The sequence below is a fragment of the Pleurodeles waltl genome, chromosome 7 (genome assembly GCF_031143425.1).
Source record: "Pleurodeles waltl isolate 20211129_DDA chromosome 7, aPleWal1.hap1.20221129, whole genome shotgun sequence".
In the NCBI taxonomy this organism is placed as follows: Eukaryota; Metazoa; Chordata; class Amphibia; order Caudata; family Salamandridae; genus Pleurodeles; species Pleurodeles waltl.
In genome coordinates, this window is record NC_090446.1 from 89,661,926 (window position 1) to 89,688,983 (window position 27,058).

At 45.8% G+C, this 27,058-nt stretch overlaps 1 protein-coding gene across 3 annotated transcripts in view; it reads left to right on the forward strand.

Moving 5' to 3' along the window:
- Window positions 1–12,215, forward strand: part of SCNN1A (sodium channel epithelial 1 subunit alpha) — an 84,429-nt gene extending 72,214 nt beyond the window's left edge. For all 3 annotated transcript variants that reach the window (XM_069243125.1, XM_069243126.1, XM_069243127.1), the window contains exons 9-13: window positions 601–679; window positions 2,241–2,298; window positions 5,449–5,507; window positions 6,867–6,942; window positions 7,500–12,215. In XM_069243125.1, the coding sequence (XP_069099226.1) occupies window positions 601–679; window positions 2,241–2,298; window positions 5,449–5,507; window positions 6,867–6,942; window positions 7,500–7,916 (689 nt within the window). In that variant the 3' untranslated portion in view covers window positions 7,917–12,215. The remainder of the gene's footprint in view (window positions 1–600; window positions 680–2,240; window positions 2,299–5,448; window positions 5,508–6,866; window positions 6,943–7,499) is intronic.
- Window positions 12,216–27,058: the final 14,843 nt, after the last annotated feature.

Here is a 27,058-nt window from a genome sequence, read left to right on the forward strand (position 1 = left end):
GATTTTATGTAGTACTCCACTGATTGACTGCTAAAAAAAACCCAGACAACGGCACCATGTTGTAGACTTTGCTAAATTAACTGCAAATGTTTTAAAGTAAATGCCAGTGTCAGGCACCGTTAAACATTGGCACAAATTAAGCACATGGTTTCGGGGATTCAACAGCGACACCAGGTTGAGGGAAACTGTCCCTCTTCTATTGGAGTTTCATTAAATGCAAACATTACCTTATTTCCAGAATGTACTATGTCCATTGTTGCCTTATGTAGCAGTGAATTAGGGCCTAATTATGAGTTTGGTGGTCTAAGGACCACCAAACCTACAGTGACGGTGGGACTGCCACATGCCCAGGTGGCCCACTGCCATATCGCGTCCCTGGCGGTCGGATTGCCAGGAGACCGCCACCACTGACATGATCAAAGATCCTGACAGGTTGGCGGCGGTCGGAGTCCTGGTCAGCCACAGCTGCATGCCTAATGATAATTCTGATGACTAACTATTTGAGCCAACAGTTGTAAAATCGCACATTCCTTATACTTTTTTTATCTCATCATTTATCTTAATGTTTTCTCACTTCAAACAATAACTTTTTTTCCCCAGGACATTGCTACTATAAACTTGAAAACGAATTTGCCTCTGATAAACTTGGTTGCTTCACGAAATGCCGGAAACCCTGCAAGTAAGAACCTTTACACAGCGTGCAATGATTGGTTACTTGAAAGGATGAAGGATTAGGTGGACCTACATAGGCCCAAAAGGAGTAGAATGAGCACTGGCGCTGGAGGTTGGGGTAAGCTCAGTGGCTATTTCGGTAAAGGTGTTGGGTGTAGTGTGTGCTGTGCATGTCTTGTCTGTATCATCATACTGTAGGATCACTGACTATAAGAGATGGTATAATGGCACTGACTATAAGAGATGGTGTAGAGAAGCTGCCTGTCCTGTGTGGGCACCAGTTGTGGTGTTCTAGGGGTGGTGTAGCAGCACTGGTTGGGGGAGTTGAAGCACTTGTGGATGATAGTGTTGGAACAATAGTCCTGCGGTGTGTTGTCAGACCACTAATTGTGGCAGGTGGTGTAGGAATACTGTCTATGGGTGGAGGTGTAAGAGCACTGATTCTGGATGACGGGACGGGAGCTCTAGTATTGGGATAAGTTGTAGAAGCAGTAACTGCAGGAGGTGACAGAGGAGCATTGACTTGATGTGGTGAAAGAGCACTGGTAGTGTGCGTGGTTTAGAGGCACTGGCTGCTGCTGATGGTGTAGAAGCACTGGTTGTGGATGATTTGCTGTGCAGGAGCACTGACTGTGGCTGGTGATGAAAGAGCACTAGTACTGGAATATGGTGTGGGACCACTGATTGCAGGAGGTGGTAAAGAAGCATTGAATGTAAATGTAGTCTAGGCGCACTAGCTATGGCTGACACTGTAGAACACTGGAAGTGGTTAGTGATGGAGGAGCCCCAGTTTCAGGAGATGGAAGAGAAGCCTTACCTGTAGACGTGTAGGCACTGTTTGTGGGGGGTGCTGTCAGAGCACTTGGGGATAATGCCGTATGAACCACAGTTTTGGGGACTGACAGGTGGTCTAGGAGCATTACACGCAGATAATGACAGTAGGAGCATTGGTTGTGGAAGGAGCACTTGCGGGTGAAGGTGTAGGAACCATAGATCTGGGCTGTGTTGTAGGAGCACTGATCTCCCCAGGTGGTGTAGGAGCACAGCCTGCAGATGATGGTGTCAGAGCACTGTTTGTGGAGGTATTGTACAAGCACTTGTGGATTATTGTGTAGGAATCATAGTCCTGGGTTGCGGCAGGTGGCGTAGCCGAACTGTCTGCTGATGATGGTGTAGGAGCACTGTTTGTGCAGGTACAAGCACTTGTGGATGATGGTGTAGGAATCATAGTCCTGGGTTGCTGCAGGTGGCGGAGCAGTAATGGCTGCTGATGATGGTATAGGAGCAGTGTTTGTGGTGGTAGAAGCACTTGTGGATGATGGGGTAAGAGCCATAGTTCTGGAATGTGTTGTTATGGTGCTGTTTGCCCTGCTGGTGTAGGAGCACTGTCTGCACATGATGGCATAAGAGCATTAGTTATAAGAGGTGTGGTAAGAGTGCTGGGATTGTCTAGACATGTTGGCTGGCAGAGTGGAATAGGGAGTCAGTACTGATGGTGGAAATTGTATAGCAGGGTTGAATCGCTCTCTCTCGCTATTTTGCACTGATTGGTGGTAATTCTTCCTCAGGTTGACTGAGTTCCATCTCTCTGCTGGATATTCTCGGTGGCCCGCGGAGTCTAGTAAGGTATGATTCCATGCAAGCGCCAATCCTACGCATTCAGTGTTCTATTGGGTTTAAGCCGATCAAATAAACAGGGTGTAAACAGCTCCTTTCTGTGTGCCCATAGAGCACTTCGCTCAGCCACACTTTGCACATCTGCACATCGCACTTTGCACACTTCCTGGGCACCACCAACACTTTTCTGGGGCACAGTGGCACCGAAGGGATTTCTCCTGGGCACATTTCCACTCCTATTCAATAGAAACCTTCTGTTTCATGCACTAGGAGTGAACATGGCTTCACCCATTCTGTGCACACTAGACGCCACACCACATTTAAGTGTTCCACACATTTTCATTTTAAAAGATCTAGAAAACTCTGGTATGTGGTTAATCGCTCCTCTGCAGCAACAATAATGGAATTCAATAGGCTAATGGCCAGTCACAGACAGAACTCTATTAGCACATAGGCCCTAATTTAGAGTTTGGTAGATATGATACTCCGTGACAAATGTGGCAGATGTCGCGACCACTGTATGACAAATGCATTATAGCCTATGGTACCTGTCCACCAGGTTTGATGGAATATCCCATTCCATTCACCAATCTCTAGATCATGCTCAGAGCCAGTTAGTACAAGGCACAGTGTGCACCACACACTGCTATACTTTAAACAAGTATGATGATGGAGAAAACACATGTAGAAAAGGTTTTATATTGATGTTCTCTGCAGTTGCCTTCCTAATGTCCCACTTAGATAACATTTATATGTGAGAGCTAAAATAGCAAAAGTGTTAGGTCCATACTTATACTTTTTTAGCGCCGCATTTGCGTTGTTTTTTGATGCAAAATCAATTTTGCGCTGCTTTTGCGTCAAAAAATGTCACAAATGCGGTGCTAAATAAGTATACATATGGCCCCTAGAGTGCTGCTGCCCATAGCCTGCTGTAAAGAAAGTGTGTCTGCTTACACAAGGGTTGACATATCCCCTCCTCACTAACACCCTCTGACGATTGTTATTGCTCAAGCTAATAGGAGCTGATAGATCTCTGACAATACAAGTGGAATATTCTGACTAGATTACACACACTTCCTTGAAGGATCTTGCATACTGTGGACCGGGCAAGGAACTTCATAATGTCTGTGTCCCTACAAATAGTTAATTAGGCCTATGAAGCTAACGACATTTGTGAAATTTATTTTGTCTCAAATTTGTGAAATTCCTCAAAATTTCCAGGTGTGAAATGTAATTCAATCAGTGCTTAATTTGTGCTTGTTGTTTCCGGTGCTGAGCACCGGCACTTATTTGTGAGGGCCGGGGCTTTTTCTTATGCCTCAAGCATTTGCTGCGAGCAAAAGACACGTATGGGAAAGACGGAAGAAGGAAAAACTAAAAAGCGTCATAAAGGGAGAAAGTAGAAAGATGCAGGATGAGCTGAAGGGGCAGGGGTGGCCGTAAATGGATTGAAGAGGCCCGAGATGGCTTCAGGATTACGCTGCCTCAGTATTCAGTGCTGGCAGATTTAATTACAGCAGTCTCGTGTTTAAGAGAAGGGCTTTGAGCACCGGCATCTCTTAATTTACAAATTAAGCACTGAATTCAATACTTTAGTATGAAAGACCAATACAAGTGGGAAATGTCTTAGGGAAACCGGTCAGAGTAGAACATGTGTAGCAGGAGACATTTTTTCCTTGAACAGGTCCATATGCCCATATGTCATGTGATGTTTGAATTCCAGTTATGCCTTTGCATTCAGTTTTAAATCTTTTCAAAATTAATTTTACATAATTTTATGTAATCTTCCTGATATTTTATAAATTAACACAAAATAGATTTCTCCATTTTGCACAGGTCAGAAAACATAACATTTGTTGAGGGGCACTCTGCTTTCTATAAAGCACTACTAAGAATGTCCTCGAGCACCTGCAGCCCCCCAGAAGAGTTAAACAGAACTCAGTTTCAGGTGGAATTTGAGAATCTCGTTTGTGGGAAACTGCCAGTATAACAGCGGATGAAAGGGAAAACCCCAGAGGCTCGATTATTGCAACTCAATTTCCATCACTTTCTCGTGACCAGCTGCACTAGGCCCCTCCTCTTCATCAAAACTGATAATCCACAAATTGGGGTTTCTCTTTAATGCTGACTTGTACCTTGTGCCTCAATCTAACGTGGTCTCAAGGATTGTCTCCTACCAGGAGGGGCCACTATGTGGGATTTTCCTCTTACAAAATTCTTCTGGAGGGTCAGGCTATTTTGTGTTGTTTTGTCCCTTCTGAACTGTTCTATTTGTCTCTCCATCAGCATCCCATAAAAAACACTATTCAAACTACAGCAGGTATTACGAGGACCAAGCTGTCCTCGTATTTGGAAAACGAGTCATAATACATACCCCTAGCCTTTAAGGCTCTGCGTGGTCCATGAAAGATCACATCAAGTCTGAGCATGTCTCTCAAAGGCATCCTTTTCAAGTTTCCCAGCTACACATGAGAATATCTCCATCCTATCACATAAATAAGGGTGGATTTCTGAAATCCACTTGGATCCTGCCAGGCAAGGTATGCATAGCTTATAGGGAACACTCCTGGACTACCAGTTCTCCTGTCTGGAAATCTAAACTTCATTCAATTCAAACATGATCATGTGACACAGGAGAATCCTACTCCAATTATCTTCTTACAACTTGAGCGCAAAACGTTTCCAAAGACTAGACTGGTCTGTCCAGTGCAGGAAAGTGGCCCTGGTCTGCCAAACTACCATATGTATTTTTTCACTTATTAAACAGGCTCTTGCACAGAGGCACAATTGAGTGACATGAGTTTTTTACAAAAGCTCCTAACAATATACATCAAAAAAGTGCTGCCATGACACATGCGTAAAGAGACTCAAGATGGAAATGGCTCACCTCGTGGCACCCCAGAGCTGATGACTTTATATACCAGCTGTAGTACCTACATAGGAAGGCACAAATGTTAGGCCTTTTGAAGATTTTGTGATAATGTCCGTGTTTTCGATTGGGCAGGGACATCTAATGGATTGCATGTTATCATTGCCCGTGAGATCATCTACTCATCTTTGGGAATGCCAGGGATGGTCAGGGTGTGATATGTAAACAATGTCCATGACAGGACATGGCTTTCAAGGTTCAATGAACACTGAATGTTTTGTCTTTTGCAGAAATGGGTGTTCTACATGTTGTCCCAGCAGAACAATTACAACATAACTGACTCTGAAAGGTAAAAGTTCTCATGATCTCCTTAGGTGAAAGTCGGTGGAAATCCCAGCATGCCGCCCCCTTGCTGATATCACTTTAGTGCAGGTCACAACCAATCGGACAACACTGCCTATAAAGAAAATCCTTCCAGGTTTCCAACTAAGATTACAACACCTCTCAGTCACTGGATGTTGTAATCCCTCTAATCCACTGCATAAGGTACACAGTATCTCCCATTGGCTTTGTAGACCATAGTAATCCCCACTCATACTCTAGACTACAATCCTACTTATTCATTGAATGGTCTGCATGACCTCTCCTTCACAGTAGAGAATGCTATTCCCATTCACATAGTACACCGCAGTATTTCCCTTTCACCCCCCACCTCTAGCTCCCCCTATTCATGCTGTAGTCTAAGTGTCACCCGTCCGTACCATACTATTACCCATTACTATTGTAACCTAGAGTTAGGAGTTGGAAATTGAGAGCCGAATTATATTACAAGGTTGAATAAGTTATGTGACAAGATAAATCTAATTTTGCAGCATAATCTGTATCAGCATTGTTTTGATAACTTGTCATTTCATCACCTATTGCTACTGCTTGGGCAACGTTGCACTTCATTAATAGAAGTTGAACACCTGAATACAGTAAAAAATCACTGGGTAATTTTTTCAAAGGTTCCGTTTCTGCTCACAACATTTTTTACCAACTTTTGATCTGTTTGAGCTATAAACATTTTTGTCAAATCTGCAAATTATAAAGCAGTCCCAACAGTACATCTTATCCACGCTATATAATGCACTTTTCCCATGTACACACCGTAGCCCACACTTACGTTCATACCCACACGGACTGCACCACGACCCCTTCCGATTCATAGCATTTAGTTGCAGAAATAGATTTTTTTCAACAACATTTTTACGTTTAAGATATTTTAAAAGTTCCTTATCGTGTTTTTCTCTCTGTCGAAGGAATCACCATATTTTGTTTTTGGTTTCTCCATGTGTTGACTCTTTATCATTAAGTAGTAATCCCCCCATTCGCATTAATATTAAACAAGAGTTTCTTTCTGTTTAGCCTAGCACCAGCACTGGTACAACTGTGTAGAATAACAACAATGCCTGCAATTTTTCATGACTGCTCCATCGAAGTGCCTGTGAACCTACAAGCTTTTTAGATAATTTATTTGGAACATTGTGAATTAATAAGCACAATTTGGCCACGGGTTTTATTCGATTTTACTCCTTGTGGAGATCCTCTTGGGTTTGGGATAGTGCACATGTTAGAAAGTCAGCTAGTGAGGTTGTGGTGGAGCCTGGGAAAGAGGCCTTATATGGTCCTGTATTGTTTTCTAATGAAATCTTCTCTTTCGGTGCAGGAGCGGTGTTTCCAAATTAAACATCTTTTTTTCGGAAATGACGTATAAATCTACTGTGGAATCCCCTACGCTTAACGTAAGTGACAGGAACTATGTGGAAGTGACCTGCAGAGCGGTGGGTTGAGGCGGGGACAGGAATTGGCACGGCATTGCCCCCGAGTGATTATCATCAATGATGTGGAAACTAGAGGCAGCTATTTCACCTTAGGCTGTATTTCATATAATTTTCATTAGGCCTGGGAGAACTTTTTATTGCGGTGGCGTAATTTGCGTAATTGTGTGACTTTTGTGCTATGCGTATCATGCTAAACTTCCGAAGTGATAAGGTCTTGTGTTGTATAATTACAAGTCGTTCATGGCCAGAATGCACAAAACTGTTGCTCGCGAAACCTAGGTTTTTTTTGTGGTATATTTGTACCCTCGTGTCAAAAATTGAGGATGCATTTTGAACTAAAATATAGCGGTAAATGATTTATTAGCATCTTGTGTAAATATGCATAGTTTTGTGTAGTTTTCCCGAAATTTCGCGTAATTACGCTACAGGAAGTTACTTACATTTCACACACCCCTACATTTACCCACTTTCTGGTCTACTGTCTATATCTCACCATTGCTTTTCCCTTTGTCCCATAGATGGTGGTTCTTCTATCCCTCCTGGGAAGTCAGTGGTCCCTCTGGTTCGGCTCGTCTGTTCTGTCTGTTGTAGAGATGGGAGAGCTTTTGTTTGACCTTGTGGCCCTCACTGTCATCTTGTACCTGAAGCGCCGGCAAAAGAGGAAGATGGAGTCTGTGGAAGAGGATGCTTCTGATCCCACCCCAGCATATCCCCAATGGGAGGGCCACCACAATCCGGACTTCCAGCATGAGGAGGAGCCGCCCTCGCACCAGTTCCGAGTAGTGGCCGACATCACCCCGCCACCTGCCTATGACAGCCTAGAGCTGCATACCACAGAGGAGTGTGATGTCAGCTGCTCCTGCTCACACCGTTCAAGCCTCCGAAGCAATCTGTCATCTAAAAGCCAGGCCTCGACAGCCACAGTGAATGCCTGATGGAGTCTGGTCCATCAGCATCCCTTCTGATAGATTTTGTGGCATGAAGGGATCTCCCTGACACTGCCATAGCTTCAACAGTTCTACCACTGCCCTACTGAGAAAAGGGGTACCCACCTCTTAGCAACATTACTACCGGTACCAATCATCCTTAAGCGTGTTATTTCTAGGTGGAATTTTGGTTTGGGAACACACAATGCAATGAGTGGGAAAATGGGAGAGCTTGGGATCTTTGCCTTCCATGGATATAGAAAAGGTACCTTGATGAATGGCAGTCACATGGCCAAGATCTTCTTGTGGGCAACGCTGGATGATCATCATCCATCACACAGTCCCTCCAAGGTTTATTGTAGATACTTTTCCTGAAAACCTGACTTTCGACACAGCTTGAACGTGCATTTTCTTACTAAAGTTTGAATTTTACCAATTAAACAAAACACAAGTTACAAAATCAGCTAAAAATAACAAATGCTGCACTATTCCTCTAGACAAAACAAATTTATCAGTGTTACATTATTAGAGGTTTTTGTTTTTGAAGGCAGTAGAAATGGTTGAATATGATAGTTGACGTGTCAGTAGTGTCCAAGCGTTAAGGAAGTTCACAATGACCAGTATCTGCGATCCATAGTTTTAGTTGCTTGGGCAGGGTAAACCAACCTCTCCGTTGTGAGGTTGATAGTCTTGACACATAGGAAGCTTGTAGCCTTCATATGAGAGTGTCTTAAGTCTCAACCACTCTCAAATCAATGTCTTTTTTTCAATTGCTACCTTTTAACTTGAGGAATTTCAGTTACCATAGACCTAAAACCTCTTCAAGAGCATTGAAAGAGGTTCTTCAGTGAGTTATGTCCTGTTTAATACAGAGAATAATGGGTAAGTTCTAGAGAATATTGAAATTTATGATAGAGCTGGGCCGGGGAGGAGTTCATGGAGTTCCACTCCACGGAATTCCACGGAGTTGATAAAAAAACTCTGTGGAATTTCTGCAGAGGTGGAATTCCATGTGCCGTGGAGTGGCAGTGTGGCATTCTCTCCTGAATATGCCTGACCTCAGAAGCGTTAGGCAGGGTCGGGCTTAGTTAGCCAGGCCCGACCCTGCTTAGCGCTTCTGAGATTGTTGCATTCAGTAGGGGGACATAGCCAGTGAAATCTGCCGTTTCTGGCCTCTTGTGCACCGGCCTGTAACATGTGCAGTGCACACGGGGCAGGCCAATGCACAAGAGGCTTGGGAAGGCCGGTGCACAAAAGGCCTGAAATGGCAGCTTTCGCTGCCCATGACCCTGGGCTGAAGCTGCCATTTCAGGCCTCTTGAGAACAAGTGTGCAAAACAAACAAAAAACAAGGACTCACCTGAGTCTTCGTTGCCAGAGGCCTTGCGCTTTGCCTCCCTGTGCCCCCTGCTCCCGGGCCCGGCTGGAGGCCTGGAGGATCAGAGCTGGCAGCAACTCCATGCTGCTGCGCCAACGTTGGTCGGGCCGGTGAGTGCGCACTGCAGCCCAGTTATGGGCTACTCAGCGCAAGCGCAGACTGTCTGCGCTTGTGCTGTGTGGGCCATAACTGGGCTGCAGGGCGCACGTGGTGAGCTCTGTTCTGCTGGTGGGGCAAGCGGAGTTTTTGGGTGAACTCGTGCAGATTGACAAAAACTCTGTTAGTTCCACCAGCAGAGCTCGTCGCCCACCCCTATTTTTTATTCGGCAATGTGGTTAAATAACACTTCTAAATAGGCACTGTCTAACAATGTTGTAGCAACAAGTATCTAAGAACATCTCATTCATGCCCTGATTACACCTGGGGTGTGTCGAGGAAGGATTAAGCAGGTCTTTTACAGGCAGTAGATGCCGTTGGCCCCAGTACCTTATTTAGCGTTCTTTCCACTGCTGTGAAAATTCTTATCGGGTAAATTAGGCATTCTCAGGTAGGGAGACTTCAGAATATTGTTTTCTCCAAAACTATAACTTCTGTTCTCTGAGATTAAGGCTACCTAATTACCTTTTGTCAACACCAAGTTAGAGCCTTTCATTTAACATCTCAGCAAGGCTTACCTGGCCAAACCTGGCATCGGGCATTTCCCTGGGAGGCTGGGAGGGTGGGGGGTGTTTTTGTTACTGGGGGCCGATTATGTAGCAGTGCAGCAGTTTTAAAAGCACTGCAGTGTTCCTTGTATATCCAACAGTTTTCAGGCAACAATAAAAGTGGCAAGATAACTCTGGTGAATAATGTACCCACTGGCGAGAGATCGGAATTTGTCCAGTGCCAGTTCTGACTCATCTAAGGTAGCACAGAAGGTTAAAATGCCTGGTGCAAAGAACGTGTGCTATCCAGTTCACAGAACAGTATCTAATGTGCATCGCATAGTGCGAGATTACTTTTGTCTAGGAGATCCTTTTGTTACAGTGCAGTTCATAAGTAACAATCATAATCTGCACAGTGAGCTATGAGCTGCCATCAAAGAGCTTCACGCAAACTTCATAGCACAGGTTGGAAAGTTATGTTTTTTTCCCAGTCTTTGATTATCCTAATTTTGCTAAAAAAGGGTCTGTTTCGGTAGAAATAAATTGTTATCGGTAAAGTCAACCCTATCCACTGTTCACATTCTGAGTACTGAGTTTATTCTTTCCAAGCACTCTTAAAAATGCCTACCTGTATGAATGACGTGAATCCTACACCTTGTAGTCCCCTTTGTCTCATGTAACATTTTCTATACACTGTTTTATACATATGTGATTCATTGTCTCTGTAAGTGTGTGTGATATAAGGTGCTCCAACAACCTACGCTGGCAAGAGAGGTGCTATAAAACACATGAAACACATGGCAGAGAGGAGGTATGGCGAGATGAGAGGCACTGTTAGAGGGTGATGGTGAGGGAATCATTGAAGAACCCCATTACAGACTGACATATCCTTCTGCACTGTAAGGTTGATCATCATTTACTATGCTTTAAAAACGAATACAATTGAAAATATAATGAAAAATGTGCTGTAGACTGCATTGTTTTTGCCATTTTCTCCCAAATATTCTTAGATGAGAACCCCCGAAGCCCAATAGTAGGTCAGGCTCGCTCTCTATGAACCCTATGGCAGCTCCTCTAACAAAATTTGCCAGGGCTGCTTTGAGTTCTCAATCCAGCCCTGAACCTCAGTGAATTCTGGGATTGTAGTCTTGTTTCACATCAATTGATGCAATAGAACTAAGGTCCAAGATTACAATGGTATGTAGAAAGAAAGATAGGACTCCAATAAGTTGTCTCTGAAGACACAAGGGGCCTGATTTCAGAAAAGTGGTGCTGTACCCAGTGCAGGGTTACTTTTCTTGTGCCCATTAGCTCCCCTTAATGCCACCATGTGTGCGCTGAATCCAAGATACGGCGCACTATGGTGGTAGTGAGGGGAACTAGGATCAAAAAATTGTATGCTAGTTTGGAGTTTTGCAGGATTAGCGTCAAAAACTTTGATGCTAATCCTGCAAAGCCCATTGAGGCTCATTGTAAACAATGGTGTGCCTCCTTGTAATCCCTGCTCTGAGCAGGCATTAAAAGTGCCAAAAAAATTATGCAAAGAAATCTCTTAGATGTCTTTGTCCCATTTTTTGTCCTCTCTAACGGAGGAACGCCCCCTTTGCATACATTATGCCTGGCACAGGCATAATGCAGCGCAGAGGATTACAAAGTGGTGCAATGCATGAATTGGGCCACTTTGTAAATTCGGCACAGAGATTTTCACCTTGTTTGGCTATATTGGGTAAACAAAATGATGCTAATGTGGCGCTGGGAGGTGCTAGGGGCTCTTAAATCTGGCCCAAAGTCTTACAGTACTTTCTCTGCAATCAATATATGACATTTCAAGAATATGCAAAGATCTGCTTCCCTTCCACTAGAAGTCTTATACCAACCACCCTTCTGCCTTACTAGAGGAGGGGGTTTAACCACATATTGTCAGTGTGAACAAAAAAGGAACGATGCACAGTCTTTGGTCATGGTCTAGATAGAGGAGGGTCTGAACAATGGGGTGCATGATACAGGAAGTAGATATTGGGGTTGGCAAACAGGGGTTGCACTGTTGAGCAGAAGAAGATGAACTTCCCTGTGCCATGCTGGTTTTACAAAAATGAAGGACTTCTGTTATAAAAAAATATTAAATCAATGGTGCAAAAGTTACAATTTGTCTACCGATTTGGAGAGCAAGTTTGGCTTACTAGATGCCTGTTTCAAATCAAAACACCTTAAGGCAACAATGTTAAACTTCCCTGTATAAAAACGTGGGTCATTAAAAAAAATTAAATCTGCATTTTATTCCAACGAATGAATTGATCTTGTTTGATTTTTGTCTTTTTACAAACTGCACAAAAACGTAATGTTACATTCACCGGTGTGTAAAAATAGCAGTTGACGCAATGTGTTCAGATTTTCTGATGATGTAACATACTTTGTAATTAATGACACCAGAGACAATCTAAGTGATCACCAAGGTGCTTCTCATTGTGTCAACAAATTTGGATCAAAGGACAGGGTAACTTCTTTAAGAAAAAAGCGAGCAGGATAGGTGAAAGACTACAGGACAAGGTATTAATGTTGTTACTTCGCTGTTTATGGTCTGGCTTGACAGCGAAACTGTCGCCAGACAATTTTGTGAGCGTCACCAGGGGAAGGGTGTGCCCACATGTTGGTAGTCAGGAGTACATGTTTTTTTCATTGGGGTGAAGTGTGTTTCCTCAAAAAAGCAGCACTTTCCCTCTACACAGCTGTGATCATTTTGTTTATTTATACAGCTGCCTTAGCTTTAACTCTCAGGGGTACTCAACACATTGTAGTGCTATTAAAGTGTCTTAGTTAACAAGATAATTCATGGTGTTTTTCTCTGGCAGGAGCGCGGATGGGATGGGAAGTGGGCAATCATTAACCTACATAGATTTTTAGGTCTGGCTTGACAATCCAAATGTCGGACAGTCCAACTGTCATCTGACCTTTAAACCTACACCAATATTATTTTACAGTTCTTTGTTTCCACACAACTACAGGTGGCGGTGCCCCCCTCCCTCCCTGCGAAGCGCTTTACCGCCATCCCAGCTGACTAGAACCCCTACCTCCCTCCCCTTCTTAATAGTGGCCACTGCACACTGACAGGGCAACTCCGCTGACCTCCTGGTCTGCGTCTGCTCCCTCTCCTCTGAGCAGTTCCACCTGTTTCTGCTGCTGCTACTTCTGCCGTGTTTCAAACTGAGAGCCCGTCTGACTCTCAGTTCGAGGCCCACCTCTGCCCGCAGGCTTCTGACTGTGCCTCATCCCTCGTGACCTAGTGGCCATCTGCATGTAAGTATCTTGCTGGCTCTTTTTTACTTTTAGCGCATTTTCTGTCATCTTTATTTATTCTTTTCTTTATTTCTTGTCTCTTTCTCTCTTGTCTCTTTCTCTCTCTTTCAGCCTTTCACTTTCCCCGCATTTCCTGCATTCCCTTCCCTGCTATGGCTGCCCCTGCGGCCCCACCCCCTCCCTCCCTGTGAAGCGCTTTCCTGACCTCCCACCTCCCTGCTGACCCTACCCTCGCCTCCCTCCTCTCCATAATGGTGGCAGGGATCTGAAGCTGTCGTATATGTCTTTGATTTTCCGGTGGAAGAAGTTGGCTAGTCTGTTGCAGAGGTATTGAGATGCCGTTTCTGATTGGGGTTTGGCAAACTCTTTGACCACGGAAAAGAGCTCTTAAGTGTTGTGAATGGTGGCACTGATATGGTCCTGCAGGGTGGATTTTTTGGTGACTCTGATGAGGAGGTGGTGGAACTTGGTGGTCGCTTTGAAGGCCTCCAAGTCTTTCAGGGACTTGCCGTTCCTCCATCTTTTCTGTAGCCTTCTGCATGTGCACCTGGACTCCTGGAGGGTGGGGGGAGAAGCAGCTGGACTTCTTGAGGTGGTGTTTTAGCTGAAGTCGTACAGAAAGGTGCTATGGAATTGGCGCTTTCGGAGATCCATTGGACCCTCCGAGCCCTCCAACTAGCCCCAGCTCTGCCCACCAAACCATCACAGATCCTGCACCGCTGAACCACCCTCACCACAGACGAGACGCACACCATCATGAGCAGCATCCTCTCCGGAGCCTCTGCGGACCCCTGTCCTCACCACATTTTCAATAAAGCAAACACCTCCATAGCACCCGAGCTCTGCCACACCCTCCACTGTTCCATAGAGACAGCTACCTTCCCAGAGGACTGGAAGCTCACCAAGATCTGCCTGCTCCTGAAAAAAAACATGTCTGACCCCCTGGACCTCAAGAATTACCACCCCATCTCTCTGCTGCCTTTCCCAGCCAAGGTCATTGAAAAAGCCAACAAAGCCCAGCTCCGTAAGCACATCCTGGACACCTCCCAATCAGGTTTCAGGAGTAACCACAGCACAGAGACTGCCCTTCTTGCCACCACAGATGATATCTGCTCGCTCCTCGACCGCGGCCATACAGCAGCCTTCATCCTATTGGACCTATCAGCCACCTTCGACATAGTCTTGCACCTCACCCTTTGCTCCAGACTCCACGCAGCTGGCATTGGCACAAAGGCCGTACAATGGGTTAGCTTCTTCCTGTCCGGCAGAAAACAGAGAGTCAGACTCCTGTCTTACCTATCAGAACCTATGAAGATCAGCTGCTGATTTCCACAGGGTTCCTCCGTGAGCCCACACTCTTCAACATCTACATGGACCTGCTCGCTTCCATCGTCGGGAACCACAGGCTGAACATCGTCTCCTAGTCTGAAAACCCCACTACTGCCAAGAAGAATTTCCACAACAGAATGGAAGCTGTCGCCGCTTGGATTAAGAACAGCTGCCTCGAGCTTCACTCTGACAAGACCAAGATCCTCATCCTGAGACCATCCACATTAACCTGGGACAATTCCTGGTGACCATCCACCCTCGGCACCCCCCACCACCCCAACAAACCACGCACGCAACCTCAGCTTCCTCACACTCATCGCTCACAATGACCTGCCAAGTCAACTCTGTTGCATCCTCCTGCTTTCACACACACTGACTTCTTCAGAAGATCTACAAGTGGATCCCAAAGTACTGCCGCAAAACTGTAACCCCTGCCCTGCTTACCAGTAGACTCGACTATGGTAATGCCCTCTACACCGGCACCACCCAGAAAATCCTGAAGAAACTACAGCACATCCAAAATGCCTCCACCAGACTCATTCTGGACATTTCCCTCTATAAACCCTGATTTGATTTGATTAATTCCCAATGCTATTTACTTGGAATGTTTCACGTTACCCTGCAACATTCCTTGAAAAACCAGGCCTATTGGCATTGCCAATGCTTGTTTAAATTTCAAAATGGTTATTTTTCCTTTACCTCGAATATGTTTCTATTATCAATGTCATTTTGTTTCCTATTACATGTACACCTGTCTCCTCTTTCCTTTTTAGTTGTATTTCATTTTTGTTTTCACTTTTCTGTTTCCATTTCTTTCTTGTATGGGCCCTCTTCCCTGCCCCCTGGATCCTGTTCCTAGTCCCTGAGTGTGGTCTCTTTTGTTTCCACTCTGTTTCCTATATTTCTATGATCTGGATTGACAGTGCAGCTGTTGCCAGGCAATTAAGGGAGCATCCCTAGAGAGGGACTTTGGCTGTGCCACATGTTGGGAGCCAGGGGCCGTATTATGGAAAATGCCTCAAAAGTGGATGCACATGCCCATTGCGTGCCCCTGGGGCACTTTGGTATTGCAGAAAGGGCCACTGATAGTTTTACAGCCCTTTCTGTGATACAGTTAGCACTGGAACACATATAGGGCCAGCGCTGTGACCAGAGGGTGTTCCCTCATTTGCCTGGGGACGTGGCCCCATGCAAATGATAGAATCCCTTTGCCTCTGTGCCCACATCCTATTATAGAATCAGGCACAGTGGCAAAGAAACTGTCAGAAGGCGCACTGATAGTGCCCCACCTTAAAGGCGGGGCACTCACTGTCAGTGTGCCACCTGATTCCAGCCCTCTGGAGGGATGGGTGGGGGTCCTATAGACCCCACAGACATCCCCTTGCAGTCGGGTGCAATCACTCACTGCCCCGCCTGCAGTGAGATCTCTAATCCCCATTAAAAGTGCAGGTGGGTTACCGCCTGCACAGTGACACACAGAGCAGCAGCTTCAAAGCTGCTCCATTTTTCACTTAAACTCAGTGCCCTCAGGGAAGCAGAGTTCGTGGCTGCCCCCTGGGCAGCGTATTCAAGGTAATGGAGTGCACGTTCTCTGTTTGCGTTCGGCACTTCTGTTTTAGGTGCACCGTGGAGCAAATAGAGAAAGCGTGCCCTAAATGTAGTCAGGCCCCATGAGTACATGTTTTGGTTGGGCAAAAGTTGTTTGCTTCTACAAAAAAAGTGTTTGTCCTCCACTGCAACTGTGATCATTTTATTAATTCAGCTGGCTGAGATTCATCCTTCAGGGGTACACACATGACATGTTAATGCTGTACAAGTTTCTTAGATAAGTAGATAGTTTGGCACATATTTATGAAAATGTGAAGCATCAGAGCTGATTAGCCACCTTTTCAACTCCCCCCTACTGACACCTAACAACACCATGGTTGCGCCATATTTATAATACAGTGCACCATGGTGGTCGTTAGCACAACAGCATCAAACTTTTTGATGCTATTGTGGTGCTTTGCTACACTAGTATAAAAATGTTGATGCTAGTGTAACAAAGGGCAAAGAGGGCCATAGGTTTCTATGGGTGCGTCATTTTAACGCCTGGTATGAGCAGGCATTTAAAATGATGCCAAAAATGGTGCAGTGAAATCTGTTAAATTTCACTGTGCCATTTTTAAGGGCCTGCTAGTGCCGGAATGCCCCCCTTGCATACATTATGGCTGGAGCAGGCATAATGTGGCACAAAGTGTTACAAATGCATGCATTGCACCACTTTGTAAATATGACACATGGAAAAGGCCATCTCAGCGCAGCCTTAGCGTAAAAAAAATGATGCTTAGTTTGTGCTAAGGTGACACAAGGCGCTCTTAAATATGCCTCTTTGTGTTTGTCATTTTCAAGCAGCAGCACAGATGGGAGGAGGGCGTGCATTAACCTACACAGAACTATCATGACCGTTCCACTGTCACCTAACGTTTTAACCTACATCAAAATAATTCTACTTTTCTTTGCTTCTACACAAATCATTTTCACTCCCATGCTATTTACTTGTAACGCTTCAGATTACCTTACAACATTCCTTTACAGACAGACCTATGGACATTGCCAGTGCTTGTTTTATATTGCTTTTTCAAAACCTTACTTGGACGAGGTAAGGTCATTTACATGTCGGAGATAACTAATACGCAATGTTGAAGCAACATCAAGGACTACTGAAAACAATGCATAGTAGGTGTCTTTAGTGCTCTCCCTGACAAAATGTGTGATCCTCTTTCCAGGGCGTAAGGGCAGACCCATTACACCAGGGGTGTCCGGAGTAGACCCTGAAGGTTGGAATCCGCGTCAGCTTTTCATGATAAACAGTGATCATGCAAATAAGCTCCATTTAGATTAATTGCATGCAAATATATTTTATGTGGATAACATGAGGTCTGTATGAAGCACATGCTCACTTGTAATTGGATAATTGTAGCATGCAGCTTCACTTCGTGGCTCCCCCTGCCGGCCAAATACAGCATATCTCTCAGGATGATGTAATTTGCCCGTGTGACCTAATTTATGCTATTTCATTACTTCATGCAAGGGTCCTATACGGAAATATGATTCATACCACACTCATTAGTCACACCTAACATCTCTAAAGAACCACAACCTAACGAGGCCAGAAACACCACTAAACCCCAAGAAAGTCAGCTCACAGTGTGATGCGACAAGGGCAGCGTGTAGTTTGCTGGTACTTGAGCTTCCAGTCGGATAGAACTACAGAAAGGGCAGCTTGGACTGTCATGTCACCTCAGTTCTTAGTCCACAAGGGCAGCTCGCACCATGATGTCACCTCAGTTCTTAGTCCACAACGGGAGCTCGCACCGTGATGTCACCTCAGCCCTTAGTCGACAACGGGAGCTCGCACCGTGATGTCACCTCAGCCCTTAGTCCATAAGGGCAGCTTGCACTGTGATGTCACCTCAGCTCTTGGTCTACAAGGTCAGCTCGCACCATGATGTTACTGTAGGAGGCTGGACTGGCTTGTAGTGAGTACCAAGGGGTACTTGCACCTTGCACCAGGCCCAGTTATCCCTTATTAGTGTATAGGGTGTCTAGCAGCATAGGCTGATAGATAATGGTAGCTTAGCAGAGCAGCTTAGGCTGAACTAGGAGACGAGTGAAGCTCCTACAGTACCACTTAGTGTCATATGCACAATATCATAAGAAAACACAATACACAGTTATACTAAAAATAAAGGTACTTTATTTTTATGACAATATGCCAAAGTATCTTAGAGTGTACCCTCAGTGAGAGGATAGGAAATATACACAAGATATATGTACACAATAGCAAAAATATGCAGTATAGTCTTAAAAAACAGTGCAAACAATGTATAGTTACAATAGGATGCAATGGGGACACATAGGGATAGGGGCAACACAAACCATATACTCCAAAAGTGGAATGCGAACCACGAATGGACCTCAAACCTATGTGACCTTGTAGAGGGTCGCTGGGACTATTAGAAAATAGTGAGAGTTAGAAAAATAACCCTCCCCAAGACCCTGAAAAGTGAGTGCAAAGTGCACTAAAGTTCCCCAAAGGACATAGAAGTCGTGATAGAGGAATAATGTAGGAAAGACACAAACCAACAATGCAACAACGATGTATTTCCAATCTTGGGTACCTGTGGAACAAGGGGACCAAGTCCAAAAGTCACAAGCAAGTCGGAGATGGGCAGATGCCCAGGAAATGCCAGCTGTGGGTGCAAAGAAGCTTCTACTGGACAGAAGAAGCTGAGGTTTCTGCAGGAACAAAAAGGGCTAGAGACTTCCCCTTTGGTGGACTGATCCCTCTCGCCGTGGAGAGTCGTGCAGAAGTGTTTTCTCGCCAAAAGAACGCCAACAAGCCTTGCTAGCTTCAAATCGTGCAGTTAGCGTTTTTGGATGCTGCTGTGGCCCAGGAGGGACCAGGAGGTCGGAAATTGGACCAGGAGGTAGAGGGGACATCGAGTAAGACAAGGAGCCCTCTTAGCAGCAGGTAGCACCAGAGAAGTGCCAGAAACAGGCACTATGAGGATGCGTGAAACGGTGCTCACCCGAAGTTACACAAAGGAGTCCCACGTCGCCGGAGACCAACTTAGAAAGTCGTGCAATGCAGGTTAGAGTGCCGTGGACCCAGGCTTGGCTGTGCACAAAGGATTTCCACCGGAAGTGCACAGGGGCCGGAGTAGCTGCAAAAGTCGCAGTTCCCAGCAATGCAGTCTAGCGAGGTGAGGCAAGAACTTACCTCCACCAAACTTGGACTGAAGAGTCACTGGACTGTGGGAGTCACTTGGACAGAGTTGCTGGATTCAAGAGACCTCGCTCGTCGTGCTGAGAGGAGACCCAAGGGACCGGTAATGCAGCTTTTTGGTGCCTGCGGTTGCAGTGGGAAGATTCCGTCGACCCACGGGAGATTTCTTCGGAGCTTCTAGTGCAGAGAGGAGGCAGACTACCCCCACAGCATGCACCACCAGGAAAACAGTTGAGAAGGCGGCAGGATCAGTGTTACAGAGTTGCAGTAGTCGTCTTTGCTACTATGTTGCAGGTTTGCAGGCTTCCAGCGCCGTCAGCAGTCGATTCCTTGGCAGAAGGTGAAGAGAGAGATGCAGAGGAACTCGGATGAGCTCTTGCATTTGTTATCTAAAGTTTCCCCAGAGACAGAGACCCTAAATAGCCAGAAAAGAGGGTTTGGCTACCTAGGAGAGAGGATAGGCTACTAACACCTGAAGGAGCCTATCAGAAGGAGTCTCTGACGTCACCTGGTGGCACTGGCCACTCAGAGCAGTCCAGTGTGCCAGCAGCACCTCTGTTTCCAAGATGGCAGAGGTCTGGAGCACACTGGAGGAGCTCTGGACACCTCCCAGGGGAGGTGCAGGTCAGGGGAGTGGTCACTCCCCTTTCCTTTGTCCAGTTTCGCGCCAGAGCAGGGCTAAGGGGTCCCCTGAACCAGTGTAGACTGGCTTATGCAGAATTGGGCACATCTGTGCCCAAGAAAGCATTTCCAAAGGCTGGGGGAGGCTACTCCTCCCCTGCCTTCACACCATTTTCCAAAGGGAGAGGGTGTAACACCCTCTCTCAGAGGAAGTCCTTTGTTCTGCCATCCTGGGCCAGGCCTGGCTGGACCCCAGGAGGGCAGATGCCTGTCTGAGGGGTTGGCAGCAGCAGCAGCTGCAGTGAAACCCCAGGAAGGGCAGTTTGGCAGTACCAGGGTCTGTGCTACAGACCACTGGGATCATGGGATTGTGCCAACTATGCCAGGATGGCATAGAGGGGGCAATTCCATGATCATAGACATGTTACATGGCCATATTCGGAGTTACCATTGTGAAGCTACATATAGGTAGTGACCTATATGTAGTGCACGCGTGTAATGGTGTCCCCGCACTCACAAAGTCCGGGGAATTGGCCCTGAACAATGTGGGGGCACCTTGGCTAGTGCCAGGGTGCCCTCACACTAAGTAACTTTGCACCTAACCTTTACCAGGTAAAGGTTAGACATATAGGTGACTTATAAGTTACTTAAGTGCAGTGTAAAATGGCTGTGAAATAACGTGGACGTTATTTCACTCAGGCTGCAGTGGCAGGCCTGTGTAAGAATTGTCAGAGCTCCCTATGGGTGGCAAAAGAAATGCTGCAGCCCATAGGGATCTCCTGGAACCCCAATACCCTGGGTACCTCAGTACCATATACTAGGGAATTATAAGGGTGTTCCAGTAAGCCAATGTAAATTGGTAAAATTGGTCACTAGCCTGTCAGTGACAATTTGAAAGAAATGACAGAGCATAACCACTGTGGTTCTGATTAGCAGAGCCTCAGTGAGACAAATAGTCACTACACAGGTAACACATTCAGGCACACTTATGAGCACTGGGGCCCTGGAGAACAGGGTCCCAGTGACACATACAACTAAAACAACATATATACAGTGAAAAATGGGGGTAACATGCCAGGCAAGATGGTACTTTCCTACACAACCCCCCCCCCCCAAACGAAGGACAATAAGACTAGCCATGACCTGATGAGTCTTCATTGTCTAAGTGGAAATATCTGGAGAGTCCATCTGCATTGGAGTGGCTACTCCCAGGTCTATGTTCCACTGTATAGTCCATTCCCTGTAGGGATATGGACCACCTCAACAATTTAGGATTTTCACCTTTCATTTGTTTTAGCCAAAGTAGAGGTTTGTGGTCTGTCTGAACAATGAAGTTAGTGCCAAACAGGTATGGCCTCAACTTCTTCAGTGCCCAGACCACAGCAAAGGCCTCCCTCTCAATGGCAGACCAACGCTTTTCTCTAGGGGTCAACCTCCTACTAATAAAAGCAACAGGTTGATCCTGGCCCTCAGAATTAAGTTGTGATAGGACTGCCCCTACTCCTAATTCAGATGCATCAGTTTGGACATAGAATTTTTTAGAGTAACAAGGGCTTTTCAGGACAGGTGCAGAGCACATGGCCTGCTTCAGCTCCTCAAAAGCTTTCTGACAGTTTGCTGTCAATAATACCTTTTTAGGCATTTTCTTGGATGTGAGGTCATTAAGAGGGGCTGCAATGGAGCCATAGTTCTTAATGAACCTCCTGTAATACCCAGTGAGGCCTAGGAAGGCTCTCACCTGAGTCTGAGTAGTAGGGGGAACCCAATCAATAATTGTTTGGATTTTCCCCTGAAGAGGTGCAATCTGTTCTCCACCAACAAGGTGTCCCAGATAAACCACCTTACCCTGCCCTATCTGGCACTTTGAAGCCTTGATAGTGAGGCCTGCCTTTTGCAGGGCCTCCAAAACTTTCCATAGGTGGACCAGGTGATCATCCCAGCTGGAGCTAAAGACAGCTATATCGTCCAAATATGCTGCACTGAAAGCTTCCAGCCCTTGCAGGACTGAGTTCACCAACCTCTGAAAAGTGGCAGGTGCATTTTTCAATCCAAAAGGCATTACAGTGAACTGGTAATGTCCTCCAATGGTTGAAAATGCTGTTTTAGGTTTAGCATCTTCTGATAATTTGATCTGCCAATACCCTGCAGTCAAATCAAAAGTGCTTAGATACTTGGCAGATGCCAGTGTATCTATGAGCTCATCTGCCCTGGGTATAGGGTGAGCATCAGTTTTGGTTACCAGGTTGAGACCTCTATAGTCTACACAAAACCGCATTTCCTTCTTTCCATCTTTGGAATGGGGTTTTGGTACAAGTACCACAGGAGAAGCCCATGGACTTTCAGAGTGCTCAACCACTCCTAGTTCTAACTTCTTCTGTACCTCTTGCTTTATGCAGTCCCTGACATGGTCAGGCTGCCTATAGATCTTACTTTTGACAGGCAAGCTGTCTCCAGTATCTATAGTGTGCTCACACCAAGAAGTGGTACCTGGCACAATAGAGAAGAGTTCAGAGAATTGTATTGTATTGTATTGTATTGTATTAGGTATTTATAAAGCGCATTCCGGCCCAAAGGCATCGAAGCGCTAACTGGGTGAGGCGGAGGAACTCGGCCGGAGAACTCCCGAACTTATTGAGGAAACAGCCAGGTCTTGACCAGTTTCCTAAATGTTAAATAGTTATGTTCTTGCCTTATATTCAATGGTAGAGAGTTCCAGATTTTAGCAGCTGCAATAGTAAATGCTCTGTCTCCCCATTTTACTTTCTTAGTGCGGGATGTTTGAATTTGATAGGCACCGGCCAAGCGCAACAGCCGATTCGGCCTATGCCATTGCAGCTTAGTGGTTAATAATGTAGGCCCAATCCCATGGACGGCCTTGTGAGTGATACAGAGAGCCTTAAAAGAAAGCCGATGGATAACCGGAAGCCAGTGTAGATCTTTAAGGCACCTCTTAACAGAGGCCCCACGTGGCAATTTTAATAACAGCCTGGCAGCAGTATTCTGCATCAGCTGAAGTCTGTGCAGAGATTCTTTATCCAAATTAAGTAAGAGCGCATTTCCATAATCCAATCTGGAAATGACTAGAGCCAGAATGACGGTGGTTCTACAGGTCTGTGGAATAAAAGGAAATATTTTTTTTAGTTTCTTCATAGTCCACAGACAGGACTTGATTGTCAGATTGACCTGAGGTTTGAATGACAGTTGCTCATCAAATACTACTCCCAAATTTCTTGAGGTAGACCGTGGAACAGGAAGCGTCCCACACTCTTCAGGCCACCAGCTAGAGGACCAATGTACCCTTTCAATTCCAAAGCACAAAATCTCAGTTTTTTCACAGTTGAGTTTCAACCAGTTGGACTTCATCCAGTGATTGACTGCTGTCATACAGGCGTTGAAGCGGATAGCCACTTCTTCAAGATCTTTATCAATAGGGATAATGATTTGAGTATCGTCAGCATAAGAAGTGGGAAAGAAGCCAAAAGAACGAACCAGCTCTGCCAGCGGTGCCACGTACACGTTAAATAGCGTCGGGCTTAAAGAGGAGCCCTGAGGGACCCCACACGGCAAAAGGTAGGAAAAAGATCTAAAATCACCACTGCTAACTGTGGCCCACCTATCAGATAAAAAAGATTCGATCAATTTGAGAGCCTGGTCTCTAATGCCTGCCTGATATAAGCGGTCTAGGAGAATATGGGGAGCAATGGTGTCAAAAGCTGCCGACAAATCCAATAACACCAAAAAGACCCCCTGCCCCTTATCCACCAATCTACGTATGGTGTCTGATGATGCAATGAGAGCTGATTCAGTGCTATGGGATTTCCGAAAACCATGTTGCGAGCTGTCCAAGCCTTTAGAAGCAGACAGGAAATCCACCAATTCCTTATTGAGATGTTTTTCTAAAATTATGGCCGCATATGGGAGATGGCCTATTGGACGTAAGTTCGTCAAGTCATCGGGTTTACCAGCTGCCTTCTTTTTTAGCGGAATAATAATAGATTCTTTCCAAACCCTAGGGTAAGAGCCCGATGCTAGCACTTCCTGAAAAATAGGGGCCAGCATAGAAACCACTAGCTCAGGTACTAATTGGAGAATAGCCGGGGGGCAAGGATCCATAGGGGAGCCAGATTTGCCATCCAAGAGCAATTTACACAGAGCCTCAAAAGAGGGCATCTTAAAATTTGAAAGTAAAAGTGGCTTGTCTAGAATTGATCTAGGAGATTTATGCAATGGTCTTTCTGCTCAGCATTAAGACAATCAGCCAAAACTACACCTTCCACAAGAGCATCTTGTTCTGTGGAAGAGAATAGATCAGGTAGAGGATCACTGTCTTCTTCCTGTCCCTCATCAGTTGCCATGAGCAGGGTGAGATCAGCCCTGTCATAGTAGGGTTTCAGGCGGTTGACATGGAGCACCCTAAGGGGACTCCTGGCAGTGCCTAAGTCAACTAAATAGGTGACTTCTCCCTTCTTTTCAACAATTTTGTGGGGTCCACTCCATTTATCTTGGAGTGCTCTTGAAGCCACAGGCTCCAAGACCCACACTTTCTGCCCTGGTTGGTACTGAACCAAAACAGCCTTCTGATCATGCCATTGCTTCTGGAGCTCTTGGCTGGCCTGAAGGTTCTTACTGGCCTTTTTCATATACTCAGCCATCCTTGATCTGAGGCCAAGTACATAATCCACAATATCCTGCTTAGGAGCTTTTAAAGGTTGTTCCCAACCCTCCTTTACAAGTGTGAGTGGACCCCTAATAGGGTGTCCAAAAAGAAGTTCAAAGGGGCTGAAGCCCACTCCTTTCTGGGGTACCTCCCTGTAGGCAAAAAGGAGGCATGGTAAAAGGATATCCCACCTCCTGCGGAGTTTTTCAGGGAGACCCATAATCATGCCTTTTAGAGTTTTATTAAATCTCTCCACCAGTCCATTTGTTTGTGGATGATAGGGTGTAGTGAACTTATAAGTCACACCACACTCCTTCCACATGGCCTTTAAGTATGCAGACATGAAATTGCTTCCTCTGTCTGATACTACTTCCTTTGGGAAGCCCACCCTAGAAAATATTCCCAGGAGGGCCTTTGCCACTGCAGGTGCTGTAGTGGTCCTTAAAGGAATTGCTTCAGGATATCTTGTGGCATGGTCCACTACCACCAAGATAAACCTATTGCCTGAAGCAGTAGGAGGGTCAAGGGGGCCAACTATGTCAACCCCTACCCTCTCAAAGGGAACCCCAACCACAGGCAGTGGAATAAGGGGTGCCTTTGGGGTGCCACCTGTCTTGCCACTGGCTTGACAGGTTTCACAGGACTTACAAAACTCTTTTGTGTCCTCAGACATCCTAGGCCAATGAAACAAGGGAACAAGCCTGTCCCAAGTTTTCATTTGACCCAGATGTCCAGCTAGGGGAATGTCGTGGGCAAGAGTTAGGAGGAACTTTCTGTACTCCTGAGGAATCACTAATCTCCTGGCAGCTCCAGGTTTAGGATCCCTTGCCTCAGTGTACAAGAGGTTGTCCTCCCAGTAAACACTGCGAGAGTCACTGACATCCCCATTAGCCTGTTTGACAGCTTGCTGTCTTAGACCCTCTAATGTGGGACAGGTTTGCTGTGCCACACTCAGCTCCTCTCTGGCAGGCCCCCCTTCACCCAAAAGCTCAGCAGTGTCTGCTTCAAGCTCCTCTGGTGTAGGTTCTGCACAGGGAGGGAATTCTTCTTCCTCAGAAGTTGAATCCACTGTAGAGGGAGGGATAGTAGGAAGTGGTTTGCTTCTACTAGCCTTAGCTTTAGGGAGCACTTGGTCCATTGTCCCAGGATCCAAGCTTCCCTGTCCTTTTTGCTTTTTGGCCTGAACCCTGGTTAAAGCAAAAATATGCCCTGGGATGCCCAGCATTGCTGCATGGGCCTCCAACTCCACATCTGACCAAGCTGATGTCTCCAAATCATTTCCTAGTAGACAGTCTACAGGTAAATCTGTGGCTACCACAACTTTCTTTGGACCAGTAACCCCCCCCCAGTTGAGATTTACAACAGCCATGGGGTGGCTAAGTGTGTTGTTGTGAGCATCGGTTACTTGGTACTGGTGACCAAGGAGGTGTTGTTCAGGGTGGACCAGTTTCTCTATGACCATAGTCACACTGGCACCAGTGTCCCTGTAGGCCTGAACCTCAACACCATTTATTAGGGGTAGCTGCTTGTACTTATCCATATTAAGGGGACAAGCAACTAAGGTGGCTAAATCAATGGCCCCCTCAGAGACTAATATAGCCTCTGTGGTCTCCCTAACAAGACCAACCCCAACTAAGTTACCAATAGTGAGCCCAGCTACTCCCTTGGATTGGCTATTAGTAGGTTTGCTCCCACCACCACTGCTATTAGTAGGGACACTAGGTGTAGCAGTAGGGGTTGTAGTGGTAGGAGGCTTGGTGCTTTTCTTTGGACAACTGGGATCTGTTGTCCAATGGCCTTTTATTTTACATAAATAGCACCATGGTTTCTTTTCCTTGTTTTGATTAGAAGAGGATTTGGCCCCACCACCCCCACCAGAGTGTTTTTGTGGGCCTGATGAAGACTCATTTTTAGATTTGTCCCCACCCTTGTCAGAAGACTTACCATCCTTCTTCTTGCCATCTTTGTCACCCCCTGTATGAACGTTTCTGTTCACCCTTGTTCTGACCCATTTGTCTGCCTTCTTTCCCAATTCTTGGGGAGAGGTCAGATCAGAGTCCACCAAGTACTGGTGCAACAAATCAGACACACAATTATTAAGAATATGCTCTCTCAGGATCAAGTTATACAGGCTGTCATAATCAGTAACTTTACTGCCATGTAACCACCCCTCCAAGGCCTTCACTGAATGGTCAATGAAATCAACCCAGTCTTGTGAAGACTCCTTTTTGGTCTCTCTGAACTTTATCCTGTATTGTTCAGTGGTTAAGCCATAACCATCCAGGAGTGCATTCTTAAGTACTGTAAAATTATTGGCATCACTTTCTTTCACAGTAAGGAGCCTATCCCTACCTTTTCCACTAAATGATAGCCATAGGATAGCAGCCCACTGCCTTTGAGGGACATCCTGTACAACACAGGCCCTCTCAAGTGCAGCAAACCACTTGTTAATGTCATC